The 19,583-nt window shown below is 31.1% G+C and overlaps 1 protein-coding gene across 1 annotated transcript; it reads right to left on the reverse strand.

The window, feature by feature from the left end:
* Positions 1-1,723: 1,723 nt before the first annotated feature.
* LOC114331542 (putative lipid scramblase CLPTM1) lies at positions 1,724-19,303 on the reverse strand. The gene is made up of 3 exons (XM_028281139.1): positions 19,014-19,303; positions 9,937-10,421; positions 1,724-3,064 (listed from the first exon to the last, which is right to left on the reverse strand). The coding sequence occupies exons 1-3, from the start codon at positions 19,089-19,091 to the stop codon at positions 1,840-1,842; spliced, it is 1,788 nt and encodes a 595-aa protein (XP_028136940.1). The 5' UTR covers positions 19,092-19,303; the 3' UTR covers positions 1,724-1,839.
* Positions 19,304-19,583: the final 280 nt, after the last annotated feature.

Consider the following 19,583-nt stretch of genomic DNA (forward strand, 5'->3'; position numbering starts at 1 on the left):
TTAAAAATAATAAACTTTTATTCTCTAAGTTAAAATATATGAACAAAGAAAGTTTTTGCCAAAAAAGTGTTATTTCAAAGGATAGAGTATGTGTTTTTATTTTGCAATAAACAAATTTATTTATTTATATCGAAATGTAATAAAAATTAAAATGTATCAATCATTATCAAAGGTCATTGGAATGCCCAATCAGAGCAAACTATCCGCTGTCCTGCGCGTAGCACCAATAATTATTGTTTATTTTAAAAAAATTACTGACGCCGTGGTAGTTAATCGATTTTAATTTTGCAAATTGCAAATGAAAGGTATAGTACACTTCTATACGTAAAAAAAATTTCAACTTGCTATCTGCTTTATTTTCAGTCCTGTAACATTTTGAAAAATGATTTCTTTTTTGCAAAAGCTGGATTTCAAAATTTATTTTGCAAAATCTATTAAACCGATCTTAATGAAATTTACAGTATTGTTTTACTGTATCATAAAGTTTTTCTGGGTAAGATATGAAGGTCATAAGTGTAGCATAAATGGTTGAAAAACGTAAAATGCGAATACTTGTTTTTGTATGGTTTTTTCGCAATTATTGCTATTTTGCAACAAGCGTAACTATTTTTTAAATTTTTAACCAATTCTATATTGTAGAAAATTTAATTACGCAACTTTTATGTCAGTACAACTTTTCTAGAAAATGAATACTTTTAAAGTTATAATCAAAAAACGAAGAAAAAAATCGAATTTTTTCTTCATTTTTTACGTTTTGATTATTTAAACAATGTTCCGGACCTTTTTGAGAGGGAGGATAACTCAAATATTATTATTTATTTGAGTTATTTTCAAGCAATTTCCGCAAAAAAATTTGAGTCACCTCTCAACGTCCAAATGTACTAATATTTTTACAGATGCGCCCTGGTCTAGAAGGGGAAAAAATTTAAATACCTTGGGGTAACGATTTCCAAAACAGGAGATAGAAGATTTGAAATCGAAGATAAGATTATTACAGCTAACGGGGCTTTCCGTGCAAACACAAATTACTTAAAAGCAAAATAATTACAACGAAGTCCAAAAATTACCATTTAAAATACAATAATTAGGCCTATATTATTGTATGCTGCGGAAACACTAATGACAAAAAGAGAGAAGGACTTAAAAATATTGTAAGTAAAAGTGATGAGAGTTATACTGGGACCTGTTAGATTGTATGAAACAGAATACAGGATTAGGACTAACAACGAAATAAAACAAGAGATGAAAGATGTAGATATAATTTAAAAAAATAAACAGTACAGAATTAAATGGTTGGGGCAACATGGAGAGCAGGTAGCGAAACAACCATCCACTCAATTTTACAAAGGGAACCCGAAGTTAGAAGAAGATGCGGAAGACCTAGAATAAAATGGTTACAGGAAGTAAAGGAAGATTTACATAGGGCAGTAATTAGAGACTGGCAGGGAGAGACAGGGGATAGAAAGAAATGGAGAAGTATAGTTTACTATTTTTGTGGTTTATTTTATACAGCCAGCTACATAAATTTATTTTCCTCGTTGATTTTTTTTATTGTTTATTCATTTTCCCGAACGTGTTAAAATATATTGAATGATTCATTTATAAAACAGCTCCTGTTAGTCACAATATTTATGGATTGAAATTATTTAATGCTTTTATGAGATGATTAACAGGTATAAACAAATTTAGAAAGGTAAATACATAACAGTAAAAGATAAGAGGAAACTGTTTATCACATTTATTTTAAATATTTGCATTAGATACAATTAATTTAAACAACAGTTCTTTTAAGCCTAAAATAAGAAGACAAGTAGGTACGCGCTACTTTACACAAACAACCTATTTATCTTTCTTTGCTTCACTCACACTTTGGTCTGCATTCTCGGTAATACTCTTTTGGTTTTCGTCTTGTTCTGCCTTATAGCCGTACTCATTTACACGAGTCTTATCTACAGGATAAATGTATCTTTGATATAGATATATCAAGAATATAATATCGTCTCTGAAACAACCGATCCTGTACATAGTTGGCATCTTAATAACGAACGCAAACATATCATCTATAAAAGTATTCAAAAACTTGTAAGTTAACATTCTCCATGGCAAATGGGCTACGGATTTCAGTTTATAATTTATGAACAATTGGGGAGTCATCATTATAAAACCAAACGTTAACAAGTATCCATAGAGAAGATCTAACACGAAAGAGTACCAACCTTTATGTTCGAGATAAATAAGTGCGTACCCACTGTAGCACGCGAACAATGGGAAACAAACCCACGATAGGTATTTAAATGCTAGCTTATCATATACTTTTGTACTAGACTGAACATAAGAACTCTTATCTTTAAACGTTAATCTACCATTTTCGAATTTTATATCTACTACTTTCCATATCTTCCAAAATTCTATACCCAAACCTACTAAACAAGAAACTCGTATCAACGTGTTTGTTTCGTTGTCTAAAACGTACAACAAAACAACTAGAGATTGAAATACTCCAAAGAAAACGGACCTAACAGACAAACCTTCCAGAGAATTTCTGTTGTTCCAAAATTGAATATCATTCTTAAAAGCAAGAAGTTCGAAAACAGAGTGAACTATTGATACCGCGATAGTGATACCCAAAAGATAAGGGTTAGTATCCATCAAGGTTTCTTTAAGCGTATCTTGTTCTTCGTCGGACTGTGTCTGTTCATCGCCCCAGACATTCCAACTCTGTCTCATGTGTTGTGCGGCGTACAGCTGCCATTTGAACAAGCTCAGTGGCTGGAATGTAATTTGAAGTGAATAAGTCTCGTTTAAAGGTTTATAATCACGAGCCATGTTCCAAAAGTCGTTTGCAAATAACACTGGTTTATATTGCTTTCCATCATCTGTGAATCGAATAAACTGATCTAGAGGGACTGGCACTCCACCGTAATTCCACAAAGTTTGATCAGTCACCAGATTCAATGTAAAGTTTGGATGCCAGTGGGATATTATTTTTCCATCTTCGACTATTTCCTTTTCAGTTTCGCCGGTCAAGAGATTTTTTGTACCACTTGCTTTGAGCTTCTTATATCTGAAAAATAACACAATCATATATTTCAAATTTTTAAATTTTACAATGAAAAAGTTTTTCCTTATTTAATAAAACTTATGAACCGCGTCACGTAGGATTATTAAGTAAAGAGAAACACGCAAATATTTTAAGTGTAGTTAGTCAAGGAAATGAAGCTGAAAAAATGGCAAAACCTCGCAATTTTTTCGTCCCAGATCGATTTGTACAAAAATTTGGGATTAGGCTCATTTCACCCTCTAGTTCATTTTCTATATTGAGCCGTTGTACGCTTTTGGTTTTTTAAGGGTGAAAACCACCCCTAATTGTAAAAAAAATATAAAACATTTTAAACTTTAATATTGTCAACATTTGGTTCTTATTAGTTACATAATGATTGTTTTATGCTTTAAGATATACTATCATAATATTTCAACCCTTAAAACCACCCTTGTTGGAGCAATATGTAAAAAATTTACTTATCCCAAAAGAATAATTTCGGCTTGCATCGATTTACACAAAAATTTGGGATTAGGATCATCTCACCCTGTACTTCATATTCTATATCATGCTTAAGGGCGTTAATTATTTTTAGGGGTGTAAACTACCCCTTATTGTCAAAAATTATATAGAAACATTGTAAACTTTAATATGGGTAAAATTTGGTTTTGATTGATTAAATGATTGATTTATGCTTTAGGATATAATATCATAATATTAGTCCAGAGAAATAAGGTTTTTCTCGTGACACATCCCCCTCCAGGCCGAAACCAAATTTTTTGAGTAGTATGGACATCTATATTATTAACCTATATGTTTCCTGCAGCCGATGTTGATGATATACATAGTTAAAAACAAATGAAGATCGAAAAACGGTAAATTATCGCTTTTTTCGTCCATTACCAAAAAGTTAAGCACTTTAAACAAATTTGAGAGTAAGAAACTCATAAATCGTATAAAAAACTTCAATATGGCATTCGCTGAATATGTCCAACCTTATTGGTTGCTTAGAAAATTGCAAAATAAATCATAAATATTGAGTTTTTATAAATATTCGTAACTTAACGAAAAATTAACTTAGAATCTTCTTATTACGCGGAATGCCGAGACTTCTTGTACTTAAATTATATTTTAAATTTCAAAGCAATTGGTCAAATAGTTTAAAAGTTATTTAATTTATTTTTCCCAAATTCATTTTTTTTGCAACACTATAAGTCAGAAAATTATGAGGTTACAATAATACTTCGGACAGTTTATGAAAGAAGAACATTTATACTATTACCTTAATTAAAAATAAATGACAAAAAATAATTTTAAACAGTGTAAAATTATTTTGCAAAATCATGTCCATTTTTTGCTTACTTATAAACAATTAGAATAACTTTTTAACCGTTACCCGTAGAAAAATTATTTTTTCATATTTAGAAAGACTGAATTTTTATACACATTTAGAAAGAAAAACAACTGTTCTAGGACATTTAGGGACAAAGTTAGCCCCCCCCCATTTTTTTAATTCACATGTTTTTGCAAAATTATTTTGCAATATCTATAATTGTTTTTTGTCATTTTTTTTAAATTAAATTAATACTGTAAATTTTCTTCTTTCATAAACTATCCAAAATATTACTGTAACTTCATCATTTTCTGACTTACAGTGTTGCAAAAAAAATTAATTTTGGATAAACAAATTAAATAACTTTTAAACTATTTGACCAATTGCTTTGGAATTTAGGGTGTAATTTAAGCACCATAAGTCTCAGTATTCCATTTAATAAGAAGGATCTAAGTTAATTTTTACATAAGTTATGAATATTTATAAAAACTCAAAATTTATGATTTATTTGGCAATTTTGTAAGTAACCAATAAGGATAGACATATTCAGCGAACGCCATATTGAAGTTTTTTATACGGTTTATGAGTTTATTACTCTCAAATTTGTTTAAAATGCCCAACTTTTTAGTAAGAGACAAAAAATGCGAAAATTTACCGTTTTTTGATCTTCATTTGTTTATAACTATGTATATCATCAAAATCGGCTGCAGGAAACATATAGGTTATTATTATAGATGACCATATTACTCGAAAAATTTGGTTTCAGCCTGGAGGGGGATGTGTCACCAACACGATATTTTTTTTCCTTATTTCTCTGAACTATATTTCAACCCTTAAAAACCACTCTTAATAACATTACAGGTTTTATAAGTAGATTTTTAATAGATCTATACAGAAAAAAAAGTAGAATTAAAGAATTACAAAAACATTTATTTACACAACAATACGAATTTACAGATATGTACAAATACAAATAGTTTTTTAGAAATGTTTCAGTATACGAACCGGTTCTGTGGTATTATACGTACATTAAAAACTATCCATTGAATTTTTCGAAAAAAAAAATCGTTTTATAAACATAGCTCCTTCATTTTGACGATAGAGTTTTTTCAAAAATGACTGTAGGATTTTTGAAGAGTTATAAGACTGTGTAAACTAAATTCCGTAAGATCCCTTAGTTTTTAATTAGGGTGGGTTTAAAGGGTCGAATAAGGGGGTGTTTGCTCGTAAATAGAGGTTTTAAACGGCTATATCTCGCTAATTGTTCAGTGTAATAAAAATCTATGTACAAGAGAATTTTAGTTATTAAAAAGCTACAATTTAGCAGTTCATCGTTTTTTTCGTATCTCCAGTGTTTTCGGAGATATTTTGAAGTAAAAGGTGAAATATGGAAAATTCCAAAAAATTAATTTTTTTTAAACTCCAATTTTTCTAAAAATTAGGCCTTTTAAATAGCTCAAACTTCTTGGATGTATTGATAATACAAATATAAAAAGGAATTACAGAAAGGTCAAGACCTATTTTTAATTAGGAGGGTAGTTAGGGGGTTGTATTCACTGATTTTTTCATAGAGAAAAGCAGGTACCGACCTTTTTTTTGATCATAAGTCGCTTAATTTTCAGGCTACAAACATTTTATTATTATTTTTTGAAAGGCCTAACTGTATACTTAAAAAAAGATTATTTAAGTTTTCCTCGAAAAATGCAAAGTTTTTCCGTTATTTTACTTTGAATATTTCAAATTATGCATTTGACGAAAAAAGCTAACTTTTAACATGCCGTATCTCGGTTTGTATTGGTCTTAAAGATATTACAGAAAAAGAATTTAGTTTGTGTTACTAAAAGATACAATTTTGATATCTACAGTTTTTTTTATTAAATGCATATTTTTCGAGGTATTCTCAAAAAACTCTCTAAAAAAGTCAATTTTTTCATCGAAAAACTGTTACTTTCAAACGCGAATAACTCGAAAAATATTAGTTTTAAGAAGAAAATGTAAAAAACATTTTTTTCTTAGAAATACTCTTTACATCGATTTACATGGTTAAAATGTAATAAAAAATTCCCGCCCCCGAGATGGGGTGTCAACCACCCCCAAGGTTTTAGCGTATAGCAGCTTGATATAGAAAATGATCCTTGGACTATTCCCTACCTTCTGTGAAAATTTCAAGTAAATCCATGCTGGACGAAAAAATTGCGAGCCAAAATGCTTCATTTCCTCGACTAAGTATAGTTTATTACCTTTTTATAAAAATAGTTTAGTCACCAGAGACAAAAATACCAATTAACCTCCAAATCTTACAAAAAAACTGAATTTTTTTGAGGAATGTCAATTTTGCCACCCCAAAATAGATGTAAAATGTTTGTAACTTCTACCTCTGGGCAATATACCAAACAGGAAAACTGGAAGGAAGGTGTACCCATACAAGCTGCTGTTACCAGGTACACTGATGGCTTGAAAAAAATAGGAAGGTGCGGGAACCAGCATAGTAGGGACAAATCAAGGGATACATTTCCCGGTAAGTCTATCAAAGGATGTCACAGTTTTACAGGCGGAAATAACGGCAATATATCACTGCATTGGAAAATAAAAAGCCAGGAAAGAATGTTACGTTCAGTTGCCATCTTCACAGATAATCAGGCAGCGCTTATTAAGGCACTCAATTCTGTAGAGGTCAATTCTACGCTAGTATGGGATTGTGTGTGTCCTAAATAAACTAGGAGACCGTAGCAAAGTTACTCTAGCCTGAATACCGGGACACGAGGGTCATAAGAGCAATGAAAAAGCAGATGAAATGGCCAAACAAGGCTCATCAATGCAATTCGTTGGACCGGAACTCTTCTGCGGCGTTGCAAAGGCAGTAACAAAAAAAGCTGCAAGAAAGTGGGTTGCTCACAAATCTTTGGAATGGTGGAGGAATTCACCAGACAAAGACAGGCGAAACAGTTCATTACAGAACATTCGCCAAAATTTACGGCAGACCTAATAAAGCGGCGTGTACTGAGGAAGTCGTAAGACAGAAACAGCTGTTCAGAGATTGTCCATCGCCTCTGAATCGAAAGGAAACAAATTGTCTTTTTCATTTTTATCTTCACTCAGTTTTGAGTACTAGGAACTTTCTTTCGGACCTTTCCCTAGGTGAGTGAAAGCGGAATGTGACTGCATATTGTAGAGTCCTTTTCGATTTCTTTATACGTCGTCTCTTGTTATTATAAATTGTAAAGCCAAAAATTAAAGATATACCAGAAAGAAGTTCCAACAAGAAAAGTTTTCAGATTTAAATAAATATTTACTATTTTTTTAATTTTTATTTTAATAGTGAATTTTTTATCTGAGACTTTTTGCTTTTCTATAAAATAACTATTGCGTTTCTCAATACAGTACATCTTCATTTATTTTAAAATATAGTGGCGATTAGTTAATCTACTTAGACAGTGAGTGTTTGAAGAACTTCCATTATCATTATTTAAACAGTAGAAAAGGACAAACTCATAAGCAGTGTTTACTAATTATTAGCGAAACAATGGTTTGTAAATCTATAAAAATTATATATTGTATTCTATAACTCTATATTATAAAACTATTTCATATTCAAATTAACATAACAATGAAATACCATGGCATGTTCAATGTATAGGGTGTTTCCAAAATAAGCTGAAATATTGTTATAAATATGAGTGATAAATTTTGTCGTTATTGAAATACAGGATGTTGCGTTGCAAAGATAGATCTGTTTCTGTCCTTAACTTCTCATGTTCATTGTGCTATTGCATCTACGTCATTTTAGGTCTAGTCTGGTTTTCAGAAAAAAATTTTCACATGACATATTCTATGTCAAGGTTAAACAACAATGGGAACAGCTGATCTCCCTGTCTCAGTCTAGGATTTATGCAGAAAACATTAAATGTTTTCCCTCCTTCTATTCTAACTTATTGGTTGTAAGAAGGCCAATACCAACAAAACTTAAAGATACTAGGGGAGGGCTATGTTCAACTTTGGATGCAGAAGGCTGGATGACTCTAAATTACGCAAAAGAGTTACATACATTCACTTTTAATATCATTTTGTAAAAATTAATTTTAAAATTTTCTACAAAACCAAGAACTATAAAATTACCTGTGTTCCTTTAAATTTGCTGATGAGTTCATTTAATTGATGACAATTATAAAAGTGATTTTCTGATAAACCTAGTGATGTAAGAAGAGAATTCTTTCAAATATTCTCAAGAGCATATTCTCGGCCAGAAAATTTTCGGCAAGAATTTTCTATATTTACAAAAGCCGAAACAAAAATAAAAACTAGATATCGGTCAAATTATTATAATTTAAAAAATATGAAAGTATGTAGGTATATTGTTTTGGCCAATTCATCTAATATTTTCTGCATCAAAACATTATTATTCTTGAAGCCCAAATACCTACTTGCCGTTCCGCTTATGAACACCGTTTCGGAACAAAATTAACTAAAATAGCAATTGATATATTATTAAGCATGCCTTCATCCAGTGCAGCGACTGAAAGAAGTTTCAGTACTAGGGTTTTATCCATCCCTCTAAAAGAACCAGCTTACTGCTGAACGGACTGATAAGGTAACTTATTGCTCACATTTAAAATTGTTAGACGTAGACCAATCTATGACTGAGCTGGCGACTCGTGAAAAACAAAATCCCACAACTTCTCATCAGTACATTGAAATGCAGAATGTAGATGACCAGGATGAGCTAATAGCTAATGATAGAAATAGATTATGAATCTGAAGCCGCATCTTTTTTAGATTAGATCACCACATCCATTATTTGCTATTAAGAAGAAAATTTCATTTTTTATCAAATAAATTTTGTGTTTCCTGTTGGTTTTGTATTTTTTTATATAGAAAGAACACTGTTGTTTCGTCTCATAATTTTGTACAAATTTCATGATTTTTAATACCCTATTTCATCTTTAAAATATCCCAAAGCACGTTATAGGGTTCATTCTCAGAAAATTCTCCATATCGAGAATATTCTCCGATTTTTCATTCACGAGAATTTTCCAACGCTAGATAAACCAGATGCAAAAAATAATACCTTAACTAATTGGATATTTAGATATATTTTGACACTTACATGTCAAATTTATTTGTGATCTTTATTTGATATACAGTGATGAGCGCGCTAATAACCGGCAAAATAGCACAAAAGATGGAAAACGTATTAAGTTGTGAGATAAAAAGAAATGAAACTAGTCGAGCTGGGAAATTTAGTGATATTAACCTATTAATTTACATTATATTGATTGTTTCCCACCTTTAAACATATCGCACGAGTTTGGCAACTACCACTGTCACGTTGACAGTTTTAGTTGACATTCTCCTCTGATACGTGTAAAGGTGGGAAACAATCAATATAATGTAAATTAATAGGTTGATATCGCTAAATTTCCCAGCTCGACTAGTTTCATTGCTTTTTATCACACAACTTAATACGTTTTCCATCTTTTGTGCTATTTTGTCGGTTATTAGGGTGCTCATCACTGTATACACAGCAAATATATGTCATACATAAATACAATACATTGCAACTTACCTATTTAATTGCTTCATGACTGATGACATTTGATTTTTTGCAAAGTTCTTAGCTTCAGGATCAGGACTGTATCCGGACCTGACTAGATATGCATGTATAAATAAGGAACCATTATTCTTCATATGTGCAGTGATTGGGACATCTTTTTCTATTGTATAAGACCCATCTTTATCTTTTCCTGATGTCCAGTCTCCGTATTTAAGCCCTTCTTTGTACCAGAACACATTGGAAGGACTATAATTATCCATTGTTTCATTTTCTGATAAATAAATATATAGATTCATTATTGTGCCATCTGGGAATATGTTTCTGGCTGCGGTTTGTGGCAATTTTACTCCTTGATCATTTGTTGGCTTTTGGGGTTGTGGACTTCTAAAGAATGAGAATATAAAATACATGATCATTGCTCTTATTATGAGAGATTTAACTACAGCCAGAAATGATTCCATTTTTGTTGGAGCTCTTTGTTGGGCAGCATCATTTTGCTGAAACGACAAAAAACTAAAATCAGAAAAATAAATTTTCTTTGAATCAATATTTGACGGTTAATAGATTTAGGTGTCAAATAAGTTCAGACAGCAAGCGCAAATATTTTATGGCTATCTCTATTTTATCTTTCTTTACACGACAAATTACGTATAGTAAAATTCTCAATGGTATGGATATGTAGGTACATATGACAATGACATTGTCACCATTAAATTAGAGATGACTTTTGAATGTTCTTGGATAACTGTTACTTGTATAATCGCTTAAATTATTAATTCAGTTAATTAATATGATAATTTATTCACTGACTATGTATTCAGTGATTACAATAATTTATATACTATGCAATAAAAACGAATACTTAATTGAGAAAAGAGGAAAAGTGATAAAGTGATTTTTTTAATAATTATTGTTAGTATGTATGGAATGCTTAGATAAATTTTGAACATCTTTAAAAACAAAATACTTGGATCACAGGATATATCCTGGTGAGTGTATTCTCTGCTGGAGATCTTCCATAAAATAATAAACAATAAATAACGTTTTATTAATTTCACGTCTTAAATCAATTATTTATCAAATATACACTATCAATATTATTTAATAAACAACTCAAAATATTCCTGAAGCGGTGTCAAATATGTAAAATTGTCACTGTCTTGTAAGCACATTCTGTTCGACTGAGTGCGTTGTATTACAAAGATAGCTAATGTTTGATTTGGAAAATATTACCACGGACATAAAAACTAATAAATATTTTTGAAAAGTTAAAAACAGAATGACTAAATTATTACCGAGAGCCGAGAAATAGATTTTAGAATAAATAAAAAGGTTCTCTTGAATGAGATATTTGAAATTAAAAATCACATTCAATTTTCTTAGTTTTTCACCCCTGTAACTTAATCCCGATTTCATAATAAAGTTAATGGAGATTTTAAATTAAAGGAGACTTTAAATAATAGGGAGCTTGCCTACATTTTTAAATATTAAAATGATATTAAAAAACATAAGGTAACATGATCTTAAAACGCTTGCATGCGAAAAAAACAAATATTTTTAACCCGTACGCTAATTACGACGTTTTGAAAATGCTATAAAATTCAAATATCTTAGAAGGCTCTTGAACGTCCTTCTATTGGTTTGACGTCACGGGCCACCGTCATGCCACCGTCAACCGGGCTAGCTAGTCGGAAACAACGCGATTAGGGTAGGTATCACGGGTATATTACATTTTAATCGTCTTTAATGGAAAATTCCTAGGTATTATTTATGTTCATCTTATATATTGTAATAAGTAGTTCCCCAATCAGCTTAGTTTTAAACTGAAATTGATAAAGTTGAGTGCTACTTTGTAAAGAGTTTAAAACGCATAATATGACGGACGAGGGTTTTTCAAAAGGTCAATCTGACTAACTTACCTACTGTTGATGTCTTCATCGTGGCAACTTTTATAAAAAGTAGTGAAAGCTATTCTATTGGAGAAATGCGAGGTGTCAAGGCAAATAAGTAAGAGTGTTATTAATAAGTATGTTTAAACCGTTTATAACAATAGTTTGGTACCATTATATTATAGTATAGGGTTTACCCCGTGGGTTTGATCTACCTACCTCTAATCGAAGGATTTCGTATATCCTGGAAAAGATTACGGTGTAATTTGCATTATAATAAAGATTATATTTTATTGTAATGTTTATTAGTACCTACTGGAGCCTTTCAATATTGTGTTCAAAGCCTTGTGAGGAAATATTATGGTGATTAGCAGACGTACCGATAGAACGTGTACATAGGCAACAAAATCCTTCTTTACAAAGTTAATAATACGCATAAATAAGAAGAACCATTATTGTAATTTTACAAGTTAATATCTTTATCATCTCAGCTTATACTTACACCGCATCCCTCGGTAGACCGCAAGCTATAGTAGAAACCCGACTGTAGACCGCATACTATAGTAGCACCAATACTTTTTAGTTACTCTTACTTTTATTACTAAAAGTTTTGTTTATTTTTAAGTTACTTGTTTCTTCTTTGTTCTTCAACACAAGAAACGACAAAAGTAATTTCATAAAAAAGAACTTTTTGATACATGTCAACAGAGATAAAATGTTAATATTTTGCCTGTCACAGAATAACTCATTTTTGCAACCGAGTAAAACAAGACATTTCAACTATATTATTTATCTATGGGCAAATTGCATTAAATGCAATAGCCCACCGAGAACGGGCAAACGATACGAGTTGCCTATGACGTCAGACCCCAGCTCTCGCTTTTGAAGTTGTTTGAAACGGAAATTTTAGGCGCGAAACTTTGATCAGATGTTGTACGTACACTATTCATTGTTAAGATGTAATATTTTGAATAACATTTTAAAACATAAATTAACAATTTTATGCAAAAAAATTTTTTAGTGCAAGTTCCCTATTGATTATGTATTGATTAAAGCCTCCTTTAATTTAAAGTCTCCTTTAACTTTATTATGAAATCAGGCGGTATCAAAATAAACATTATAGAATGTTGTTCTGAATGTTTTGATGGGAAATAAGCTACAATTTTACTAAAAAAATGATTTCATTAACGTTTCGACGCCCAAATCGGGTGTTGTTGTCAAAATACAAAAAAATATTAATGAATTAAACCGTTGATTGAAATATTAATACAGAAAAATATTAATATTCCAGTATTAATATTTCAATCAACGATTAAACAAAAATGTTGTTGCTTAGTAACAAATTCTTGTAATAATTTATTTAATCTAACCCATTTATGTATATCGGCAATTCAGACATATATTATACATTTTAATGTAGAAGACTTTAAAATGTTACTGCCAATTTTTATGAGTTGCGTTCCTGGGACGACTTTATTGAAAGATAGTTCATTCGATTACATGAAATCAACACCAACTTAAGAATATCCGTCACAATAAAATCATAACATGTGATCTGTCTTTAAAAAGACAACCACATGCAACTCATAAATATTGGCAATATTATTTTAAAGTCTTCTACATTAAAATGTATAATATATGTCTGAATTGCCGATATAAATGAGTCAGATTAAATAAATTATTAGAAGAATTTTTTTACTCAGCAACAACATTTTTGTTTAATTCATTAATATTTTTTGTATTTTGACAACGACACTGATTTGGGCGTCGAAAGTTAATAAAATCATTTTTTTAGTAAAATTGTGGCTTATTTCCCATCAAAACTAGTTAAACATTATAGAAGTTTTCAGGGACTTTCGGCCCTCGGTAATAACATAATCTTTGTTCTGCGTTTAAATTATTATTTATTTTTTATTTTATTTATCAACGGTCAATCACCCAATTAAAATACAGTATAAACATTAATCACAGGATATTTTTAACCTAATCTACAGTAAATTTAAAAATTTTAATCATACAACTAGGAACATTAAATAACAAACATTAACAAAAAATGTACAGAACACAAGGACATTATGTTATCACATAGTTTTTAAGCTGAGCTTTAAAATCTTTTGGAAAACTATAACAATCTAAACTTTCCGAATATTGGTTAGCAAACCTAGGTGTTCTAGACATGAAGGAGTTGTGTCCATAGTTTGTGCGATGGGGTCTAACGTAAAAGGGTTGATTTAGCCTTGTTTGTCTACTGGAAACATGGAGGCTAATTTTCTCCAATAGTTAAGGACCAAAATTATTGGAGTGTAGTATGCTATAAAACATTGTGAGAGTGAGATCCTTATGCATGTGTCGGATTTGGAGAGAGGTTATGTTGAGAGACTTTTCCATATTAGAATAGATAATTTCATCAACCCTCTGGTTTTGTTTAAATGCAACAAATCTTAAGAACTTGTGCTGAACTCTCTCAATAGATTGAACATGAGAGAGAGAGAGAGAGAGAGAGAGAGAGAATATATGTTTATTGTCTAAGAAAAAATCTTGTTGACAAACACTGTTTAAGAGTTTTAAATAAATAAATTAAATTAAAATATGACTAAATATAAAATATAACACATAACACATTTACATTATATAACAACTACAAAATATGTAGTATTGTCAAAAATAAAAAACAAACAAACTACAAGCTGTAAAACTAAATCACAAACAATAATAACAAACAAAAAAAAAATATACACAAGATCACAAATACATCAGCTCCAATGGTCCTCAAAAAATTCTGTCAGATCATAATAGGCCCTCTTAGCGAGCAGTCTATTTAATGAATTTCTAAACTTTCTAATAGTTTCCAAATTTTTTATTTCACTAGGTAGTTTATTAAAAATTTTGATGCCGTTAAAAATAAATGAGTCTTTGACTAGTGTGCTTCTAGGTGTAATCAAAGCTAAATTGCTAGCAAATCGTCCAGATCGATTATTATTTTCATATAGATGTTTATTCTTAAAAATAATGCTAAATAATGTGTTGCCGTTGCCATGGGTGTTATAGTGTGGAGACCAAACACATGAACAGTAATCTAGGTGAGGTCTCACAAGTGAACAATAAAATAATTTTATGGATGGGGTATTTAGAAAGTCTTTAGCACAACGTTTGATAAACCCTAAAAGTTGAAGTGATTTTGAGACAATAGATGAGATATGGAGGATGTAGGATAAGCTGGAATTGATCACAACACCTAGGTCTTTTACACCTAGGATACACAGTCTAAAGGACAATCCTTAATAGTATAGATATGATTTGTAGGAGTTCTATTTCGACCAAAAACCATTAAGTGACACTTTTTAACATTAAGTTCCATTCCGTTGCTATCATACCAATACTGCCGTGCTAAGCCCAAAGGCGGTAACTGATTTTTTATTGAAAATGAGATTGTTGTATTTCTACGTAGATTATAGGTATTTAGAATATTTTTACCAAGTCCTTAGAGTTGTAGAACTATTATAATGGGTATCTAAAATATATTTACAAAGTCTTTGGAGTTGTAGAAGCATTATAATATAATGAAACCTACCTAGAAATACAAAAATGTCATTTTCGATAAAAAATCAGTTACCGCCTTTGGGCTTAGCACGGCAGAATAGCTCAACCGATCCAAGTCAGATTGTAATTTTTGATAGTCACCATCATTCTCGATTTTCAAATATAATTTTAAATCGTCAGCAAACATTAGGAAAAAAGCAAAGTGAAAACAGGAGGCAATATCATTAACATAGATATTGAATAGAAGGGGTCCCAGATGTGACCCTTGTGGCACTCCCGAAAGTACGTTAATTTCAAACGATTGAAAACCTTGAACACATACTATTTGTATTCTTTCAGATAGGTAGGATAACAACCATTCTAAAAGTTCACCCTGGATACCCAGACCTCCTAACTTAAAATTTGTGTATACAGAATGAACCTGGAAGCCACCTTCACGAGATTCCACAAGGAAGTCGGTAAATGTCAATAAATTAAGTTCAGTGGAGCGGCTAGAGAGAAATCCAAATTGCTGGTCAATAAAACAGCCTTTTAAACTGCTGACAAATAGTCACAAACAAGACTCTCAAAAACGGGAATACAACTCAGAATGCTGATCGGACGATAATTGTTCACTTGAGACTTATCTTAAGATTTTAGTATTAGGGTAATAAAGCTAGTTTTCCAGTAGGCTCGACAGGTTAAAAATGTGAAAAAGAGGTCTAGAAAGTAAAAAGCGTAAGTGTTTAAGAAAAGAAGGTGGAAGACCATCTGGACCTGGCCTCTTGTTGCTATCCAAAATGGAAAGTTTTTCATATATAGACGAAATAGAAATGCCAAATTGAGATATAGTAAATTGTGATAAGTTGATGTCACCAGAATCTAAAATATTATCCTGCAAAACACAATCTCTATCACTATAAGTTTTTGAAAAGTATTCAGCAAACAAAATAACACATTCTGTACCACTAGAACCAGTGATATTATTATAGTGTACAACTGATGGTATATTAGATTTGCTATTTTTATTACTACCAAAAATCCAAAAATTTCTAATATTATCCCTGATAGATGATTCAGTTAATGCAATGTAATCACGATTTCATTGTTGTTTTAAGCGTTTACATTGAGCCCTTGATGCAGAAAACTCATTAAAGAGAGTGGGGGATTTAGCGAAGCCGCAGACTTCAGACTTTTTAGTCGGCCAATAGTTTAGTCGGGTTGGGCTGTTCCTATCTCCTAGCGTTAGTTGTCGGCCGAGACTGAATCGGTGTAATGTGCGCACCTGCATACCTCTCTGTACTGATTAAGAACCTAACTAAACTATCGGGCGACTAAAAAGTCTGCAGTCTGCGGCCTCGCTTAGTTCTCAGATATTCTTTGTGAACTTTCTTTTTCTGAATAATTGTAACTTTGAGATATGGAAAAAACCACACCGGAAATTTCTTTGTTGAATACTTTTTAACAGGAACATAAAGATCAATTGTTAAGTATATAATATTGTAAAAAATACTGATCATATCATCAAGAGACTTATTTTTAAACAAATTATCCCAATTAAATTGCAAAAGAAAACTTGTAACTTTTAGGATGTTCATCGCATGAAAATCTCTATAAAATATTTAATAATTTTTCAAAAATACTTTTTAGTTTTTTCAGGTTTAAAAAAAATGAATCCCATTTAAATAGCATTGGAGCCGAAAGTTTGCGCCTATTCCCTTGGACATAAAGATGAGTCAGAAAGAAAAGCAAGTAGGATAAGAAAAAGTAAAGTGGTGGAAGATAAAGGATAAGAAATTGGGAAGAAGAGTGCTTAAGAGTAGAATGCTGGAGAAAAAGATGCAGTCAATAAGTGGTGGGCAGCCCTACAGCAAAGTTGTGGTATGTGTGGAAGAGGAAGTGCTAGGACATACTGTGACAGAGAGTCAGATATCAGGTACTAGGATATCATATTCTAACGATAGCCAAACTTAAACAACAGTTGCCAAGAAACCCAAGAGTAGCAGAAGAAAGATTAACATACCACATAAAATTACTTAAGGTACTAGTACACTTTAGAAGACTAAAAATAATCATTTTTTTTTTTAATTTTCTCAGAACCTTTATTAAAAATGAACATAAAACTTTTTACATATTAATATCTAACTCTTGAGAGTACAAAAAATATATATTTTTGAAGATATTCTTCTTTAGCAGCGAATCGATTGAGGATAAAATTTGATTGATCCGCGCGCATGCGCACACCGACAGTATGGTATTAGTTGTTATACGGGCTCTGATTGGGTGTTGAAATTTTGAAATGATCTGTCAATAATTGTTCAATATGGAGGTTATCGGTAAACAAAAATATTGTATAATATTAGTTTTTATTGATGTGTGGACAGAAATAAAATCAAATTTATAATTATAGTGACTTTTTAAATAGTTTTGAAAAGCCGCAGGTACGTAATTCTAAATGTTTCAGCTGGAAATACCTAATAGTTTCAATACCTATCTATTTGGAAAATGTAAACAAAATAATGTAGTTACCTATTAGTAGGCAATGCTTTAATTTACATAATCTGATTACGAATAAACTTTCTACAAATCTTCATCTCATATATCGTTTTCTTACTCTATATTTTGTTGTATTTTATTTCGACAAAAATCAAACTAATAATTTTATTAAATTCATATAAAGGCTATAGCGGGATAAGATGGCCAAAAATGCCCCCGCACCGATCAGCCCCGCTACTTATGTTTTCGATAAAGGATATAAAATTATGCCCTCATGCAAATTTTTAGCTTCCCAGAGGTCCTTAAGAAATACTGATTATTTTCCATGTTATATTCCCTATACCTAAAGGCCATAATTTCGGAGTTATTCCTACATTTATTTAAAAAACTTTTTAAACAATAAATTATACAAATCAATTTTTTCGGCGTGCGCATGCACGCGGATCAATCAAATTTTACCCTCAATTGATTCGCCGCTAAAGAAGAATATCTTCAAAAAGATATATTTTTTATATTCTCTACGAGTTAGATATTAATATGTAAAAAGTTTTATGTTCATTTCTAATAAAGGTTCTGAGAAAAAAACTCTTGAAACATGCTTATTTTGGGTCTTCTAAAGTGTACTAGTACCTTAAAGAAGAAAAAACGGCAAACAGATTTGTGGCAGAGGTAAATAAAAGACTTCATTACCTGACCACAAAAGAAAGGGGTGAATAGCGAGACAGAAGCAACGGAACTATGTCTAGGAAAAGTACAAGCAGAGAAACGAAGAGACATCCAAAATCTTTTATTTACCAAAAGTTAAATTATATGTAGTACTACCAGTTTTCTTCTGAGCGGGTCATAAGTACTTGTATGAAATCAATTTTGGACAATAATTTTATAATTTACATCATTCTCAGCAATAGCTCAACAACTAGTTCAAGGGCAATATCACACCTTCAGACATTTTAAAATAGAATCTTTATCAAAAATTTAAATTTTATATACGGATATATAATTTAAATATGACTTATTTTTATAGCAATAATTATATGCACGTGCTTAAATAGTTTAAAGATCTGGTATTAGGTACATATCTATTGTAAATGATAATTCTAGTTATAATGCTTTTACTAAAAAGTGGTTTAAGTGTATGTGTTAAAACTACACGACTACAATACTGGATTTGTAAAATATACTCACTGCAACACCAGGTTCTTCATTGCTTGCTGTTATCTCACCAGGAGGAGCCCCATTAACCTCTTTCTGAGCTGCACTCATTGTAATTATATTAAAGTAAACTTTACGCTAATATCATGTCACAATGATAATATATGACGGTTTAGACTTTTAAAAGTATAATAACACGTGAGTCAGTAAAAAACTTAATGAAATTAGTTCAGTAGAATATTTTTAAGAACTTTGGATTTTTTGGGGATTTGTAATGACAGTGACAGATAAGAAGGAAGACAAGTGGCCATGATGACAATTTGGAGCACCCACGTCATTCATAGATACGTTCGATGTGTTGCACTCGTATCACTATTAAGCAGGACTCAGACGACTCGTGTACTTGGCGAATAATCGTCACTTGTGTATACTGTCAATGCTGTGGGTTACTAGTACAATTATTGTACTATTTGTCAAACACTAATAATAATAATGTTAATACTACTATTAATTGACAAAGAATTGTACTAGTAACCCTCCCAAAAGACATAGTAAGTAACGCAAGTAACGATTATTCGCCAAGTACACGAGTCGTTTGCGTCC

This window comes from Diabrotica virgifera, chromosome 6, assembly GCF_917563875.1.
Source record: "Diabrotica virgifera virgifera chromosome 6, PGI_DIABVI_V3a".
Classification (NCBI taxonomy): domain Eukaryota; kingdom Metazoa; phylum Arthropoda; class Insecta; order Coleoptera; family Chrysomelidae; genus Diabrotica; species Diabrotica virgifera.

What these genes read in the sequence shown, in the direction of transcription:
- LOC114331542 (XM_028281139.1), bottom strand. Translation starts at nt 19,091, where the DNA reads ATGAGTGCAGCTCAGAAAGAGGTTAATGGGGCTCCTCCTGGTGAGATA. An exon ending in ATGAAGAACCTGGTGTTGCA is followed by an intron (nt 10,422 to 19,013) that starts GTGAGTATATTT and finishes TTGTCGTTTCAG; the next exon opens with CAAAATGATGCTGCCCAACA. An exon ending in GTCATGAAGCAATTAAATAG is followed by an intron (nt 3,065 to 9,936) that starts GTAAGTTGCAAT and finishes GTTATTTTTCAG; the next exon opens with ATATAAGAAGCTCAAAGCAA.